The sequence below is a fragment of the Momordica charantia genome (assembly GCF_013281855.1).
Source record: "Momordica charantia cultivar OHB3-1 chromosome 6 unlocalized genomic scaffold, Mcharantia_2.0 BLBB01000006.1, whole genome shotgun sequence".
NCBI classification, from domain to species: Eukaryota; Viridiplantae; Streptophyta; class Magnoliopsida; order Cucurbitales; family Cucurbitaceae; genus Momordica; species Momordica charantia.
Genome location: NW_028275164.1, coordinates 2,141,010 through 2,158,479, shown reverse-complemented (window position 1 = coordinate 2,158,479; position 17,470 = coordinate 2,141,010). Strand labels below are relative to the sequence as shown.

Below are 17,470 nucleotides of genomic sequence, written 5' to 3'. Positions count from 1 at the left end.
TTGTTTCTCATTTTATTATTTTTGTTAGAAAAATAGGCATGTGTGAAAAAATATATAGAACATGTTTGGTAATTATTAAGTTTTATATAAAAATCAACTTTTTTAAATAATTATTAAATATTTTTTATGTATATTTATTTTCAAATATTTATTATTGGGTCCCTTCAACTTCGTTGCGCCCGGAAAGTCCAATGCACAACCACCTAAGAAAGATGGGCTACTTTTCGTAATGTGGATATTATGGGGCCCAACATAGGCCCAATTTGAAAGCACATTCACGGAAATGGCCTTTTCTCAAAGTGGAGTCTGGGCGTGGGTCCTACTACTAATCCATATATCTTTTATTTTCATATTGGTTCCTCCATTTCGTTGTTAACGTTCTCGTTTTCCATTTCCTACTCGTAATTTTTTTAAAAAATGAAAGTTGGAGTTGACGGGACACTAAGAGAACTGCTGGAAGACCTTACTTTGTGGGAAGGAATTCAAGTTGGATTGATGAAGGGATTTTCTTATGAGTAAATTGTGTTTCAAGCACATTTATTGTCCTATTTGGTACTTATGATACACTGTCTCAATTGAACAATAAGTGTAATTATTAACACCAAATGAAGGCCATACAAGAATACTAGCCAAAAGTTGATCTTGAGCCATCACCAAAAGAAATATATCTTTTTTCATGTGAGCTAAGTTTAATCTTAAATGTTTTTTTTTTTGTCCAATGAGTGGATCTCCTCTTTTGCATACATCTCATATCTCGATCCGGTGGTAGGAATTTCTCGAACGAACAGCATTCAACTATTATTAAATTTGTGTGATTTGTTAGTTAGTAAATTATCAATATTTTAATCTAGTCACGTTTTTCCTACTGCGGTTCCTAGTCTAATACATATTATATAGTTCAGACTAAAAAAAATATAATGATAATAATAATAATAATAATAATAGTTGAAAAACTTTTCTTGTTTTGGCTTTTGATTATCAGTGTTATCCACGAAAGCTAATAACAAAGTTACATGAAACATTATTAGGTTGAAATGGTTGGAAGCCATCCAAATGAAAAACTAGAACAGAGCGAATTTGAAGTTTGAACTCAATTGCCATAATTCTTCTTCTTGTTCTTGTACGGACACAAATCTGTTTAAAAAAGATAAAAAAAAAAAACTCAAAAACACACAGAAAATTTCGTTCAGTTGCTGCCAATGCCATGAATCAGCTCTCTTTAATGGCATTGGCGGCGCCACCATTCTCCTGCCGCCGCCACCACCACCCCCTGACCATATATAAAACAACTCCCAAATCAACTTTCAAAAATTCCCTTCCTTCAACCTCATCTCCAAAATCATCCTTCTCTCTCTCTGTTCAAACCCATGAAAGACACCCTCAACTCTCGCTTCTCGAAGAGATTTGCAAGATCTGTGAAGCCGGTGATCTCACTGGAGCCCTCGAATTTCTTCAGAGAGACTGGAAGAAGAAGAACAATGCCGCTTCTGATTCAGTGCAGAGAAAGGAGGCAATGGGAGTGTTGTTACAGAAATGTGGACAGCTCAAAGATGTCGAAACGGGGCGCAAACTCGACGAAATGTTGTCCGCTTCCTCTCAATTCAGCGATGACTTTGTTCTCAATACCCGTCTCATTACTATGTACTCCATGTGTGGGTATCCTTCAGATTCTCGAACGGTCTTCGATCGTTTGCCGAGCAAGAATTTGTTTCAGTGGAATGCACTTGTTAGTGGGTACACCAGAAATAAGCTCTACGACGAGGCGATTCTCACTTTCATTGATTTGATATCGGTAACAGATTTTCAACCTGATAACTTTACATTACCTTGCTTGATTAAGGCCTGTACTGGGAAGTATGATATTTATTTGGGGCAATCGGTTCATGGGATGGCGGTGAAAATGGGTTTGATCATGGATTTGTTTGTGGGTAATGCAATGATTTCACTGTATGGCAAATGTGGGCTAGTAGATGAAGCCATCAAGGTGTTTGACAAAATGCCTGAACGAAACTTGATCTCTTGGAATTCGTTGATTTGTGGATTTTCTGAGAATGTATTTTGGGTGGAAGCTTATGGTGCCTTTCGGAGTCTTTTGGAGGGTGCCGATGGCTCGATACCGGATGGTGCCACAATGGTGACTCTGTTGCCTGTGTGTTCCAGAGAAGGAGATGTGGATATGGGAATGGCAGTTCATGGGATGGCAGTGAAACTAGGGCTTGTTCATGAACTAATGGTGTGCAATGCTCTGATTGACATGTACTCGAAATGCGGTTACTTTTCAGAAGCAGAGATTTTATTTTGTAAGACTGGGAACAAGAATGTAGTTTCTTGGAATTCCATGATTGGTGCATATTCTAGAGAAGGATACGTACACGAGACATTTCAACTGTTGAGGAAGATGTCGATGGGAGAAGAAAGGATGGAAGTAAATGAGGTCACCATTTTGAACTCGTTACCTGCTTGTTTGAAAGAAACAGAACTGCTGAGTTTGAGGGAACTTCATGGATATTCACTCAGACATTGGTTTCAATATGATGAATTGATAAATAACGCATTTATAGCGGCCTATGCGAAGTGTGGATCTTTGATTTCTGCTGAGAATGTCTTCTGTGGAATGAGTACTAAGTCGGTTAACTCTTGGAATGCACTCATAGGTGGATATGCTCAAAATGGTGATCCAAGAAAAGCTTTAGATTGTTATTTTCAGATGGCATGTTCGGGCTTCCTTCCCGAATATTTTAGCATCAGTAGCCTACTATTAGCTTGTGCTCGTTCAGGACATCTACAGTATGGCAAAGAGATACATGGATTTGTGCTAAGAAATGGGTTAGAGATGGATTCATTTGTTGCTATCTCATTACTATCACTTTATATCCATTGTTCTAAACCTTTCTATGCCAGGACTTACTTTGAGAGGATGGAAGATAGAAACTTAGTATGCTGGAACACGATGCTTTCTGGTTACTCACAAAACAAACTTCCTAACGAGACACTCTCTCTCTTTCGTCAGATGCTTTCTGAAGGACTCGAACCTACTGAGATTGCCATAGTGTGTATCCTTGGGGCTTGTTCACAGCTATCAAATCTGCATCTGGGAAAAGAAGTTCATTGCTTTGTCTTGAAAACCCATCTTATGGAAGACATTTTTGTTGCTTGTTCACTCATCGACATGTATGCCAAAAGCGGCTGTTTGGAACAATCTCAACGGGTTTTTAACGGGTTAAATGAGAAAGAAGTGGCTTCATGGAATGTCATGATCACAGGATTTGGTGTTCATGGACAAGGTAACGAGGCCATGGTGCTATTTGAGGAAATGCAAAGATCAGATACGAAGCCTGATAGGTTCACTTTTTTAGGAGTGCTGCAGGCATGTTGTCATGCTGGACTGGTTTCAGAGGGGCTACATTATCTTGCTCAAATGCAAAGTTTGTACAAAATAGAGCCAAAACTCGAGCACTATGCCTGTGTGGTCGACATGCTCGGTAGAGCGGGTCAATTAAATGAAGCTTTAAACCTGATACATGAGATGCCTAAAGAACCAGATGCTAAAATGTGGAGCTCACTGCTCAGTTCTTGTAAAACTTATGGTGATCTGGAAATGGGAGAGAAAATTGCTGAGAAGTTGTTAGAACTGGAAGAAAACAATGTCGACAACTATGTCTTACTCTCTAACTTGTATGCAACAGCAGGAAAATGGGATCGTGTGCGAACAGTTCGACAAAAGATGAAGGATCTCCGCCTTAAGAAAGACGCTGGATGCAGTTGGATTGAACATAGAGGTAAAATTCATAGCTTTATGGCGGGCGATGACTCGATACCGGATTCAGACGAGATTCGGGAGAGGTGGGATAGATTGGAGAAACAGATCATGGAAATTGGCTACAGACCTGATTCTAGTTATGTTCTTCATGAACTGGAAGAAGTGGAAAAGATTAAGATATTGAAGGGGCATAGTGAGAAGCTAGCAATTTCTTTTGGCTTCTTAAAGACTAAAGAAGGCACCACATTAAGGATTTGCAAGAATTTAAGAATTTGTAGAGACTGTCACAGTGCAGCAAAATTTATAAGTAAAGCTGCTAAAAGGGAGATTATTATTAGAGACAACAAGCGCTTTCATCACTTCAAAAACGGGTTTTGTTCATGCGGGGATTATTGGTAGGAAGCAAGGTTGGTTTTAAATGTAGACGTGGAGGTCTTAATTTTATGGAAATATCGATAAATATTGGTATCCATAGACCATAGATATTTCTGAAAAATTAAAAAATCGTAAAAAAAATTAAATTAATAAATAAACATCTTTCAATTTCTATTTCTAAATAAGTTAAAAATGATTAATAATATTATTTTATTAGTGGTATTTTATTTATATTTTTCATATTTTATCAATTTTTGGTATTAGAATGGAAATGTTAATTCACCAAGATGTGTTAGATGGAATATTTAATTAATATTGAAATTTGAGTCAAAACTAATTATTAGTATCTTAAATAAAATGAATTGCAAAATCAAATTTTTACCAATGGGTTCCTCAGTTATTGACAGGAAAATTATACCCGTTGGGAAGAGAATTAAAAAATATTATTTCTTTTTTCCAGGAAAAAACATTTATAAGGTTTGACGAAGAAAATTTGATAGTACTATTATTTTATTATTAATTCGAATCCCATTCCCATATTAAACATTGGATAAGGATTAGTATGCATTTTATCAATTCGTAGTTTATTCGTCTCTTAGCAGAGGCATGCCGTCGTCTGCATCAGCCCCGGCCTCTCCTCCGTCGGCGTCTCATTCTCAGAATTCTGCTACTCATTCTTCCCCTCCGAAACATTTGGTACGCTTCCGTCTCTCTCTCTCGTTTGCTTTCTTGTTCTTGTGTTGATTTTCTTTCTGGGCTTTCAATGACTTTGAAGGCCGATGCTGCAGCCACCAGTAATGACGGACTTCTTGATGCGGAGGAGAAGAAACCGGATTTGTCGGATCAATTCGAGTATGGCCTTTTCTTTCTCTTCCTCTACTGTGTTTAATTTGAAGTTTCCTTTGATTTTGAAGTTGGAATTTGTCATCTTAGCGGTTCTACTGCAGTTCCTTTCACTTTGCGATCTATGGATGATTTTCCTTCTTACTTATGTTCATATTTGATCGAGGAAATTTATAAATTACGGACGCTCTCGTCCTCTAGTTATCTCTTCGAATCGAATTGGACATGAGATTTCAGGTTGGAAAATTTTGAGTTGTACTCTGCTTTTTTTTTTTTTTATGATTTAATGAAGAAGACGAAATGGGTTCGCCATCGAGGAGCAATTTCAAGCTTCGAATTTATTTATCCAAAAATCAAAACTTTTAATCCATTATATGAAAAGGGAGATGTATTAAAAGGGAAAATGCAAACCCTAGTTCGTTGCTATCATTACCTTTAGTTTTTGCCAGAACTATTATTTTTGTCAACTATTACTGCAAATGGAACCTTAGAGATTTTTCTTTTTTTGTTTTTTTCAATTTGTAATGCTAGTTTTTGAGATGATAGCATGGGAAAATGAGATATATATTTGATTTACAAACTTCCCTCTTTTCCCAAAAAGAAATTGGATTTCATTTGAAGGGACAAAATAGAATACCCCAAAATATGGTGATTGGTTAGACAGGGAACTCTTTTAATAATTTTTTAAAAATTTTTTTTTATGAATTCAATTGTGTGAGGCATATTTGTTAAAATTCTGATAGGGAACTTCTGTTTTTTTTTTGAGGATTTGAACTCATAACAGTACTTGCTATCTAGCTTATTAACACTCTACTGAACTGAAATCATTGCTATTATCTTTCTAAACCTTAGAACTTAAGATATGAACAAGAACAACCTCTGGAAGTTGTTTAACCTTGTTCCCTCCTACTTTTTTTTTCCTTATTTTTTAAGTTCTGACTCTCATGAAAGTTAATTACATCCCCTTTGATTGAATGACTATTTTTATCTTTGTTAGCTCCCATATGGAGAATGCCTATTGTATTACTATCTGTTATTGATTCCAGAGTTCCTAGTTTAGTGAATATTTGTTCCAACAGGGTGGATGCTTTTCTTTTTTTTCAGTAACTGGGTATCGGTGCTCCTCTAATCTCTGGGGAGGCTTTGCCCACCCAAGGCCAACTCTGTGAACAATTATCTCTGTATATTTTTTTGTTTGCTTCCAATTATCCATATATTCAGCGCATGCCAGTAGTCTTCTTTGCACCCTTGACTACGAGAATTTATGATAGTGGCTCAACTCAGTGTCGTGCTATGTTCTTTATTCTTTTTCCAGAGACTTTGATGATTTTAATTCCACTGAGAAGTTCAAGAAATATGAAGCTGACTACGCTCAACGGCTAATGGCCAAATACTTTTCAAAGAAAAACCTATATGGAGGTAGGTGTAACTGGTATATATATATAACTTTCATTGCCTCTGCAATTTACAAAGTTGTCTGTAAATGATTGGTTACTCATTTATCAACTTAGTTTAATTTCTATTCCCCTCTCCTTTATTTTCCTGTTAACTATGCGATGCATAGTAGTTATTCAAGTCTAATAAATGGGCTGTGATCAGTTTAAAATATTAGTATTTTACAAATGTGTTGATTGAAAAAGATGTAGAGATCATGCCTTGTTTCTGATTACTTTTTTCAATATTTGTGACAAAAAAAGGTTGTTCCATTTCTGCATCTTATTCTTTTTCCATCCTATCCTTTCTTGTGCATATCCTCCAAACATATACAGGACTTGCAGCTTTATTTGAATCTAACAAAAATTTACCATATCTCATCAGATTCATCCATTCTATTCCCTTAGCCATTGAGAATCATTTGATTGCTTTCTGCAACCCAGAAGTAAATGGAACATCTCATGGAAATATCTACCATTCTTCTGCAGGAAACATCTTCGAAGAGAAAACAACAATAGACGATGAGATTATAAAGTCGAGCAAGTATAGTCGAACTGGCTCTTGTTCATCTTTGTTGATGTAATTTGTGATGATCGTGTGCTAAATCTTGACGAATCTATGTTATAGGTGGCCTTGTACGCGGTCGTATGCGGACCCTTTGCGGGGTTTTGAAGATCACCGGAGCAGCTGTTCAACATCGACCACGGACAACCATGCTACAATTTCAAATGGGAAGCATGCAGTGAAGAAGAATGGATGATGTTTCGGAATGAAAGAAAGATGAAACCTCCTCTCTCTCAAACGTTAGTTGGTTTGGGGGAAACGACATATGATATTCTGTAGCCCATTTAAATTATTTTATATCCTTTTTTTTTAACTAAAAACATAGTAATGTAGCAATTGCTTTCAATGGTAATATGTTTTTATAGATAGGTATCTTAATAAGTTAGAGTTATGTTCAGGTCGGTAGGTCGGCTGGTATCTCATACATTAGGGGCAGATTTAGATAAATATTAACGAATATCAGTAAAAAAAAAAAGTAATACCATTACAATTATTACTTATAAATTAGACCAATTTATAAGATTTTCTAACCAATTCAATTAATAAACGATTGGCTAAAACGAAACAAGATGATTTGATTTTATATACACGAAAATAATTCAAAGCAAATATTAAAAAGTAATCTCTCAAAAAATATCCTAATCAAGCCCTAATGGCTCTTCCTTTAATATTAGAGGTTGGAATATATTCAAAAGATTTGAATTTCCACCCCAATAAAATATTCTGATGATATATACAAAAAAACAATGGGAAAAAATAGAACCTCAATTCCATGTCTGGGATCAATCTTTAGGCAGTTCGTAGCGGCAAATTGGACATGTATTTTTAATTTCCAACCATGCCCTAATACATCCACCATGATACCTGTGGATACAGGGCAACTGTTTGGCTTCTTCTCCAATTTTCATCCATTCCATACAAATCGAACAAACCACATCTTCTTCTCTCAAAACCACCGACAGAAGGCTCTCGATCACTGTTCTTGATGCTGCAGTTCGAATTGTGAGACTCCATTCGCCATTAGATACTATTTGTACTTCTGGATAATTGTTTGAGGACAAAAACTCTTCCAAAATGTTCGAGTCGGCGTCGTGAATCGTACTTGGCGGAGTGGAATTTGGACGCTCGTGTTCTAGTAAGGCAATCAATCTTTCGAAATCCGAATCCAATTGTTGTATGGAAAAACCAGCATCCTCGATCGCTAAATTAGAACTGGTAAATTCTTCCCATGCTGAAAGAGAAGACTGCTCGGCTTGGCGTTGAAGAATATCCCTGGCCAAGTTCAATTGGATTCCATGGCCGCCGGAACGGAAGTTGACGCCGGAGATAAGGGCGTGGAATAGAGAAGAATGCGATTCGTCGGTAGATCGAGGATAGACCTGCCGGTCGCCGGTGCGAGAATGAAGGTGTGCCATGGCCGGAGAATGAAGTCTTTCTGGTTATCAGGTGAGTTCTTGCTTTTGATATATCTGTACAACATTTTGATGGCTATTTATATTAAATTTCTCAATTGATTTCATTCCTAATCCTTTTTTAATTTAGTTTTTCTTTTTGAATCAAAATAAATTTTATTATATATATATATATATATATATATATATTTTGATTCAATCTTTAGTTTAAAAGATAATTAGATATCTATTAAGATATTTCTAAAAATAAAAATAAAAAAGAAATCTATAATATTTTTATATTAAAAAAAAAAGAGGATATTGAAAAAACTTTTTTGAACCATTATGTTTTGCTTATTAATTTTTAAATTACTTTTGTTGAGTAAAACATGTGGTTGTGGGGAAATTAATTTTTAAATTACTAGGTCTTATTTTTATTAATTTTGATTAATAAAAAAGTGAAACTGAAGAATATGAAAAGTTTGGATATAAAAAATTATATTTATTTATTTCTAACCATTTATGATTTTATTTTAATTTGAATTAATTGAATCTCAAAAGTTTTTCAACTTATATATCCTTCTGTGTATATATAAAAAGTTCTCTTTCTTTGTTTTCTTCTATTCATTTCTTGATTTGTTTTTTAAAATTTTATAGATATAGATTTAGTAGTATTATATTGCACAATAGCCTAGTATATGAGTGTTTCAGATTTACAAGTGTTGCAAGATAATGTTGTTTATAAATAGAGATCATTGAATCATACCATGCAATTTGATCTCAAATATCAATCAAAGGTGGACAATCTTTGAAAAGTTAGATATTGAATTCCTCCCATAAATGTTATAAATTATTTTATAATTAGTATTGTTATTATTTTCGATTTAAAAATTTTGAAATCTAATTGTTACTAAGTTTTTAAATTTATTTATGTAATATAGATTCATCAATTTTCACTCCTATTTATCAAAAAAAAAGTTTTGTTTAAAAAAATAGTATATTTTTAGCAACTGTTCAATTAAAAGTAGCTAAGAAATGATATTTTAATATGCATATGAATATTTTGTTTAGAAATATTATATGTATTGATTTAGAAATCTGTTAAATTAAAACTAAAGTATATTTTCATGGTTAATTATAAATTTATTATAATTCATTAAAATTAATATGAAGTGGGAAAATATTTGGCTCCTTAGAACAACTTACTCCTTATCACTATTAAATATTTGACAACTTATTATAAAAAAAAATAACAATAATAATAAAATTTTTTGTTTTTATCCCTTAGTTGTTAAATATTTAATGGTTGTTTAAATTACGCATAAGTACTAGGTGGTAATTGCTACACTTTTTTAATGTGGGGAAATATTATAGCGTTACCTGCTTTTTATACTTTTTTATACTTTCTTAAATTCCTTTTGATGAAACGTTTCCATTGTTACCCTAAATTTTTAGGCTTTGACAATTATTCATCATTACTTTTAAACTTAAATAAGTTTTATAAATTCCTATTTCCATTTGAGTGTTTAAAAAATGTTCATGAATCATATTCTCCCATTGAAAGAATTTAAAACAAATTCAAGAAGAACAATTATTTTCTCCTTAAAATAGAGGTTGGAGATTCAAATCTCGGTAATTGTTTAGCCCAAACAAGTTACCGATTCCCTCCCAGGCTGATTGAACTCAAAAAATAATAATTAATTAAAAAAAAAAGAAAATAGACGTAATAACCGTATGCGACTGTATAAGAAAGAAAATTTGAAATCTGTATAATCAACATTGTGTAGGCAATTCATGGCGGCAAAGAGGGCAAGTATCTGTAATCTCCAACCATGGCCTTGTACACTCACCATGAAATCCATGGCCACACGGTAACTGCTTCGCTTCTTCACCAACTCTGATCCGATCCATACAGATCGAACACAATGCATCTTCTTCACTCAGATTCAGAACCACCGACGGAAGATTCTGAACCACTGTTCTTGATGCAGGATTTCTCCTAATCGTTTCGCTTCCAACTCTAAATCCAGCCTCATCTTGATCACCGTTCAACACAACATCCAGCGTATTTTGATTTAAATCGTTGATCCCCAGCAGATACGATTCCAATCCGCTGTCCATAACCAGATCGCCATTTGCCTCCTCGATCGCAAAACTAGAACTACTCTGTGCTTCCGATTCCAAACGATTGCTCCAACTACTACCCCGAGCCGCCTCGATTCCTTGTCCGGAGAGATCCATGGCGATCGAAGTGAAATTGCTTCGGGTTGAATGTTGATCGTCGGGCCAGAGATTTGTAGACTGAAGTCCGATTGAACCCTTGAATCGTTCAGCTCTTCAGGTTTTATCAAAATATATCTCAATCTCTTTCTCATAGTTTCAAGTTTAAATTTGCTTTTGAATCTTTTTTGTTTTTTTCGTCATCTATCTCTTTAATGTTTTTCCATCTCTCATTCTATCTAAAATTTTTAAATTATATATGTATTTTGGATTTGTCTGTTATTTAATTTTGAAATTTCGCTAAGATTCCAAAAGTTTTGAAAGTTAACTGAAATAGCTAAAGGGCCGATTTGAATCTAATAAAATTAAAACAAAATCTTTTTTCTATTAAACTGAATAACAAGGAAATCTTTTTCTATGTTTGAATATGAAGGCTGCTTGATTTGAGACTAATACATTATAAGAACTTCTATCAAAAAAAAAAAAGAAAAAAAAAACATTATTAGAACTAGTAGAACTTGTTGATAATGCTTTCAGTTTCAACCATGACAAACAAAAGATAAATGGTTTAAAATAGTCTCTCTAAAATATTTGTGTCTGTGCCATTTAAAACACTTGAAAAAAATAATAATAATAATAATAATAATAATAATTGATTGTGAATAAAGACATTATCAACTTCAACATGATTTTTAGTCTAACAACTGAGATTTTATACATAGTTTCAAACCAAAATCTCCATCGAGAAAACCTTCTTCAAAACTACATAAAGTAGCTCAATTAGGTATAGCATATATTTTCAACTAAGTTCAAATCTTCATCCTATGTTGAACTCAAAAAATAAAAATAATTAAATAAGTAGTTATCTAAAATGAATAATTATAATACATTATACCAACGTAGTCTAAAATAAAGCGGAGAAAAAACACATTCATAAATCATAACATAACAATTGATGAAGGTTTGGCCCCTTTATGCTATAATAGAACTGTACATTATAATTGCTTGAAAATAAGAAACTTGCAGGCCTAACACATTGGTAATTACATCATGATCCATTTCTTAACTTCTACTGCCTCATAATTTACAATAAAATAATCTTCCTCCAGATTATAAACAATGGAAGTATCAGAAAGCAAGAATGTAAGATTTAAGATCAACCAGCTGCTGAATGAACAATACAGCCCCATCTGATGTACTACTTTCTTATGATATGATTGTGAAAGATGTTTTGGTTAGACAAACAGCTTACTTGACAGACGACTTCAAGAACGGATTAGCGGGGCGATTACATTGAACTTGATGCACATCTCCTGCCTTAACCTTCTGAATACTGGATAAGTTGAAATGCTGATTATTACTCAATGTTGCTGCTTTCTTCACATCTACAACCATATTTGTGTCGCCACTGTTTTCTGTTCCTTTGGAGTTCTGCATTTTTGATGTCTCGTTGACTGCTGAAGTTTGCTTTTCTTCTGTTTTTGCAGCATTGGGTTTTGCTCCTTCAGACTTGAGTTTCTTTATAAACAAAGGTGCAGAGAGTATTGGAGCTTTAGGTGAGGATGGACAAGTAACTTCTGAACTTTTGGCTTTTATTGCAGAATTAACTGTGCTACTGGTTGTACCATTAGGTATGACAGATCCATTGAAGTTGGTTCTTGAAAGGGTGGTTTCCACAGTCCCTTTAGCTTCATTAAGCAACCTTTCCTGACATTAGAAAAAGAATAGGTTAAAAATCACTCTTGATTTCTATACTTTCATTGTAATAACAATTTAAACTCTATACTTTCAAATTTGTAATAATTTAGTCTCTGAACTTTAATATGTGACAATATAGTCTTTGTAGTTTAAAATTTTGTAACAATTTAGTCTCTATTTTAAAAAATATCTTAGATTTAATGATATAGACGAGGGGACCAAATACTTTTATAAACTACAAAACCCTCATGGTTAACATTGAAACAGCAGTTGAGCTGCTAGAAGTTTGTCCTACCTCTAGTATGGCATTGAAACGTTCCGCCAAGTTAGGAAGCTTCAAGGCAGTAACCAGCTTAATTGCACCCTTAACCGATTTCTCCAACGATAAAAGTTTCACAAGTTCAGTAGCCCTGACAAGCTTATCACCTGAAAAATATCAAAATGGCTAGTTTAGATGAAATCCCAGATCGTTAGCTTTAGTCCCTTGTCAAAGGCAAAAGCCCTGAAGCAAGGTGCAATGCAAACTGTCTAGAATGTTCTAGTAAGTTGCAATTTGCAAATCCGAACCATTGCAGCAGGAAGCAATGAGCCTTAAGATGCATCTGTCTTGAGCAGCTTCTATACTGAATGCCTCATCATCCAGTTCCGTGGTGTCAAATCCAAGCAATGCCATTTCCTCCATTCTGCTATTGATCTGTGAGCATACATTTAAATTACTTAGACAGTGAAAGCAAATGAAAGGAAAAACATATTAGAAAGAAAGCCAAAGAAGGATGTCTATTAGCCAGATTAGTTTCAATTGCTGAGATGTCTATTATTAGTGACAATCTTCATAGCCATAGAGAGAGCTAAGAGCTACAAAATTGGAAGATTGAGAAATGAGAAGTGGAGAACTGACCTGAGTGAGATGCATATTATTCGTCATAAACTCATTCTCGAGAGCTTCTGCGCCCAGATCAGATAGTGCAAGAGGAAATGAAAGATTTAGCAGAGTAAGAATTGGTTTAGGTGTCACCTGAAACAGACAGAAATTAAACTCAACGATAGCTACAATGTAAATGAGTTTCAGACAGAAGAAATCATCTGGGTTACCTGTGGGTATGAGTCAGGATTTTTGCATATCACACAGAACAACTTGTTTGCGTTCAACCCAACCACCCAATAATTTTCATCCGATTTCTTCTCCTTACTGGCACTGCATAAAAAATCTTGATTAGAGATGGTGCTACAGAAAGGTAGGATGTGATTTTTGCTTTTAACAAATATATAAAGAAAATTTTAGGCCTGTTGATCAACCTGAATAATGGGAGCCAACTGCCACCATATTGACTTGTGAACACTCTGAGTACACCCTATAAGTAATGGTTAAGAAAATAAGATCCATATAGTTAAGCAATAACCTATCTGAATTCTATCAACAACATACTTGAGAGCAGAGCTAACCTTAGAATCGTAGGAACTCAATTTTCCTTCTTCACTAAATCCAAACCATGCGAGATGTGAGCCTGGAGTTAACGGCAGACATCCTCTTAAGGACTGTGTTCCATTAGAGATGTTTAATATTCTGAACTCGAGCATCTGCGTTATTCAAAATGGAGTTCCCATTAGGTGAATCGTACCTTCGAGATTATAAACTCCAACTTCATAAACTTTTGCTAAGTATAGCTGTACTACTCAGATGATGAATGATGCAAAAAATATGTTCACGCAAACCAACAACTATCCGAATGCAAATCAGACATGCTAAGCATTGATTCCATGAATCAATCGTGCTCAAAATAGAGGTATGATCGAGTATAAACCTGGTCGTTTGAGGGTAGACAGGTTGAAGAATGAGTCACAAATGCAAGTTCATCCTTGAAGCCAGATGCAGTCACCACTGGCCCATCAAGGCAAAGAATATGTTTCTGCAATGTAGCCATTCAGAAAAGTCATTATGTGAAAGATCAAGTTTACCATCATTCTCATTCCTTAATTCGGTTATACACTTTTGTTCGATAATATTTGGGAAGAAAATCAATGGTTTTGATGAGATCTAATTTTCTTTATTACTCATAGTCAAGGAAACAATTGATATTTAATTCAAGTTCCAAGCTTCTCAAAGTTTAACAAACAAATACACATCCCTGTCATTGTCAACATAATTGTTTGCTGCAATCTAAATCATCTCTTCTGCTTTTGTGTAATGTAGCTTCTTGATAAAGTAATTTGCTTACAAAATTACTAGAATAAAGTTTGCTGACATGTGAAACACTAAAATCTATGTATTGAGATTTATAGTGAAAACATGTGCACGCTTTGTGAATGTGGAACTATTAAATTATGAGTTTGCAAAGTACAAAAGACATAGGCAGATAATGACGCTTAAACCCTAAAAATGTTCCTAAGACAGCAATTAAAACTAAGTATTTAATGAAATCTGCATTGTCAGACCTGTAAACCACCCTCTGTGAAGATGCGAAGATAATTAAGACTTGTAAATGCAGCCACCCATCTGGAACCAACTGCCACAGCCTTAACTTCTTCTCCATCAAATCTCATAGACCACTGAGTTTTTACAGCATATATCCAAGTCAGCATAGTTTTGTAGTCATAGCATAGGCATAGGAATATAAGGTTACATAAATTGCATCATTAGTATGAAGCAGAGACACTTGTAAACCATAAGTGAAAACACACTAACCTCACTGTTATTTGCCCAGCTACCAAACGGGCGATACATTATAGTGCTCATATTCTTCTCACCCTTGCAAGGGTTAGCAAAGACACTGCCATTTCCATTCAGTGCAGCCATCGTAAAACCAAAATGATCATTCATTGAAGGAACTCGTGGGCCACTCCCAGTGTCATGAAAATCTATCTGAAAAGGGATGGCACCAGTAATTTAGAATATAGATAGAGGTTGTGAAAATAAAAGCAAGTGACAATATGGCAGAAACCTAAAAGGTTTAATCTGAAGGCATAGGATTACCTCTATGTGGGAGTACCCATCATGTTCAAAAGTTGTTATACTTCCAAGCATATTGTAACACAAAAAGCGCTTCTTTCCTGGCTGCAAGGGAGTTGCTCCTGGTTGAAAAGCCTCCTGTAGTTTCACTCTACTAGACGTTGCAATGCTCACAGCTCCCCCATCAATATTATCTGGCTTTCCCCTTTTAACTCGATGCGACATATTGCACGACTCCAACTTTGGGAACAAGCTAAATTCTTCGCTATCAGCCTCCTCATCCAGGACTTCTTCATGCGTTGAATGTTTACGCAATCTTTTTCGAGTTGGAAATTCAGATTCATAATGGCTATCTTCTCCCAGGTCACTCAAGTTGCCTGGTGCACTAGGTTCCTCATCCTCTTCATCAAACAAGAGTAAGCCATTGCTATTTCTTGATTGCAGTTTTGGGATATCTTCAGTTGGAGGTTTCATTGAAGATGGAACAACTGATTCCCACACCCCATATTTACCCATGACATCAATAACAGCCAGAGCATTGCCAATTGGTTTCCATGACATGCAACATATCCTTTCATCAAATTTCTGCCTATCAATATCCTGCTTCTGATCAACATCCCATATCAGAATTTGCCTGTCCAAGGAAGAAGTAGCCATGTATTTGCCATTTGGTGACCATGACAGGAAACAAACAGGTTGAGTGTGATCTCCCCTCAATGAAAACAACTTTTCAGCGGTATCTCGATCATACATCACAACATCATTTCTTAAACCTGGAACCGCTAACATCTCTCCATCAGGGCTCCAGCTTAGAACATTCATGACAGAAGGATCCGTACCAGTGTGAGGAGCTATGCCTTTAAGGTTATGTATTATACTTCCAGATTGGAGTTCCCAGAAAATTACAGTTCCAACTGAATCCACCGATGCCATGTATTCACTGTTGGGGTCAAACGCCAACCCAGTAACGGATCCTTTATGTCCTTTCAAAACTCTTGCAATTGAACCATCCACCGTGTTAATCAGCTTAATGCCATCATCATCTCCCGCAGCTGCTAAGAGGCTTCCGGATTTATTAAACGCAAGGATGCGTATTGGCAGCGTGAATCTGGTGATATTCGTCTCAAATTCTCCACCTGCAAACCATTGACCTTGTAATATTAATGGGAAGAGAATTTACATAGAACCACAAAGTTAGAAAGACTCATCCCTAAATGGGGCGTCCAGTGAGATTTCGATAAATCTGATCATTATTGTTCATATTTCAAAATTAATTGAAGCAGCTCATAGTAACACTGACATCGTCAACGCCAGAACACGGCGATGAAATTCAGAGATTCGAAACCAGAGAGCAATTGGAAAATCAAAAGAACCATAATGTAGTTCGCGATCAAGCGAAGGCCAGAAATGGAAAAGTACCGGGAAACTTGTAGAGCTTGACGGATCGATCCATGGATCCAGAAGCGAGGCAGGTGGAATTGGGGCTAAGAGCGAGCGCCGTGACACCTTCGCGGTGATGATGAATGATCTTCGGAGTACTGGAAGGAAGAAGAGAATCGTGGATGGATATGGCGGATTCGGAAGACGAAGCAGTGACAATATGGTAGGCTTGTTGATCCCAGAGGACGGAGCAGAACGAAGGTTTGCCATTGCTGGCGGCCCTGTGGGCTTCTCGGAGCTTCACCGACCGGATCTTCATCGCAGCTCCGGTAAGTTCCTTTCAGTTAACAGACGGAGGATCTTGTGGCTGTTCTTCTAGTTTCGCCGGAGCAACGAGTGGCGAAAGTGAATGTTTCTTGGTTGTGGGATTTCTGTTTCTATCTCTTTTTTTTTTTGGGCGGGAAATTTGAGGGACATTTCAGATTTCGCGGGAGATGACCGCGACGATTTATTAGGTTTGATTTGATACCGTCCGATGGAATGGGCTTTCTCTCGCTTTGCCGTGCCTCGTAGGCTCTCAAAACAACGAGGCCCATTTCACCACCGATGGCCCAATATGCGTTTCGGGCCGAGTATATTTACATCAATCTTCGCCTATTTTTGTATAAAATAGCGAATTAAGATTAAAAGAATTAGTTTTTTTTATTACAAATTTGATTTTCAGGGTTTCAATTTAGTTCGAGTTGCTTGAATTTTGTTTCATGTAATCTTAAAATTTTTAATTTAGTTCTTATAATTTAATCGAATCGCTACGTAGTAATGAGGTGATATTTTTTATTTAGTTATTTGAGTTAGTTG

The 17,470-nt window shown here is 35.6% G+C and overlaps 3 protein-coding genes and 1 long non-coding RNA gene across 8 annotated transcripts; 3 read left to right on the top strand and 1 right to left on the bottom strand.

The window, feature by feature from the left end:
• The first annotated feature begins 1,063 nt into the window (after positions 1 to 1,063).
• LOC111007464 (Pentatricopeptide repeat (PPR) superfamily protein) lies at positions 1,064 to 4,926 on the top strand. Of its 2 annotated transcripts, XR_015791717.1 has the most exons (3): positions 1,064 to 4,155; positions 4,738 to 4,831; positions 4,911 to 4,926. XR_015791717.1 is itself a non-coding variant. In XM_022279840.2 (1 exon), the coding sequence occupies exon 1, from the start codon at positions 1,205 to 1,207 to the stop codon at positions 4,157 to 4,159; it is 2,955 nt and encodes a 984-aa protein (XP_022135532.1). In that variant the 5' UTR covers positions 1,065 to 1,204. The 2 variants fall into 2 exon arrangements, 1 of the variants encoding a protein (XP_022135532.1); XM_022279840.2 differs by lacking the exons at positions 4,738 to 4,831; positions 4,911 to 4,926 and having other exon boundaries at positions 1,065 to 4,159.
• LOC111006878 (uncharacterized) lies at positions 4,015 to 7,340 on the top strand. Of its 3 annotated transcripts, none has more exons than XM_088125735.1 (6): positions 4,015 to 4,155; positions 4,738 to 4,831; positions 4,924 to 4,987; positions 6,294 to 6,397; positions 6,901 to 6,955; positions 7,040 to 7,340. In XM_088125735.1, the coding sequence occupies exons 1-6, from the start codon at positions 4,141 to 4,143 to the stop codon at positions 7,170 to 7,172; spliced, it is 465 nt and encodes a 154-aa protein (XP_087981861.1). In that variant the 5' UTR covers positions 4,015 to 4,140; the 3' UTR covers positions 7,173 to 7,340. The 3 variants fall into 3 exon arrangements, with proteins under 3 accessions (XP_087981861.1, XP_087981860.1, XP_022134661.1); XM_088125734.1 differs by having other exon boundaries at positions 4,026 to 4,167; XM_022278969.2 differs by lacking the exon at positions 4,015 to 4,155 and having other exon boundaries at positions 4,671 to 4,831; positions 4,911 to 4,987.
• A 574-nt stretch (positions 7,341 to 7,914) lies between these two features.
• On the top strand, positions 7,915 to 12,451 carry LOC148210553 (uncharacterized). Of its 2 annotated transcripts, XR_015791719.1 has the most exons (5): positions 7,915 to 8,422; positions 10,155 to 10,238; positions 10,359 to 10,708; positions 11,697 to 12,143; positions 12,219 to 12,451. It is a non-coding gene; the product is annotated as an uncharacterized LOC148210553 (long non-coding RNA). The 2 variants fall into 2 exon arrangements; XR_015791718.1 differs by having other exon boundaries at positions 11,697 to 12,451.
• LOC111007169 (transducin family protein / WD-40 repeat family protein) lies at positions 11,498 to 17,093 on the bottom strand. The gene is made up of 12 exons (XM_022279415.2): positions 16,652 to 17,093; positions 15,257 to 16,368; positions 14,969 to 15,145; positions 14,719 to 14,832; positions 14,088 to 14,192; positions 13,729 to 13,863; positions 13,582 to 13,637; positions 13,378 to 13,480; positions 13,184 to 13,300; positions 12,853 to 12,979; positions 12,581 to 12,711; positions 11,498 to 12,294 (listed from the first exon to the last, which is right to left on the bottom strand). Exons 1-12 carry the CDS (start codon positions 16,929 to 16,931, stop codon positions 11,836 to 11,838), a joined length of 2,916 nt encoding a protein of 971 aa, XP_022135107.1. The 5' UTR covers positions 16,932 to 17,093; the 3' UTR covers positions 11,498 to 11,835.
• Between the last annotated feature and the right edge of the window lie 377 nt (positions 17,094 to 17,470).

Coding starts and splice junctions, on each gene's coding strand:
- LOC111007464 (XM_022279840.2), top strand. CDS start 1,205: ATGAATCAGCTCTCTTTAATGGCATTGGCGGCGCCACCATTCTCCTGC.
- LOC111006878 (XM_088125734.1), top strand. CDS start 4,141: ATGCGGGGATTATTGGTAGGAAGCAAG. Junction 4,832..4,923: donor CTTCCCCTCCGAAACATTTG/GTACGCTTCCGT, acceptor CCGATGCTGCAG/CCACCAGTAATGACGGACTT. Junction 6,956..7,039: donor GAGATTATAAAGTCGAGCAA/GTATAGTCGAAC, acceptor TCTATGTTATAG/GTGGCCTTGTACGCGGTCGT.
- LOC111007169 (XM_022279415.2), bottom strand. CDS start 16,931: ATGAAGATCCGGTCGGTGAAGCTCCGAGAAGCCCACAGGGCCGCCAGC. Junction 13,301..13,377: donor ATCCTGACTCATACCCACAG/GTAACCCAGATG, acceptor TGTCTGTTTCAG/GTGACACCTAAACCAATTCT. Junction 12,712..12,852: donor CATTGCTTCCTGCTGCAATG/GTTCGGATTTGC, acceptor GATATTTTTCAG/GTGATAAGCTTGTCAGGGCT.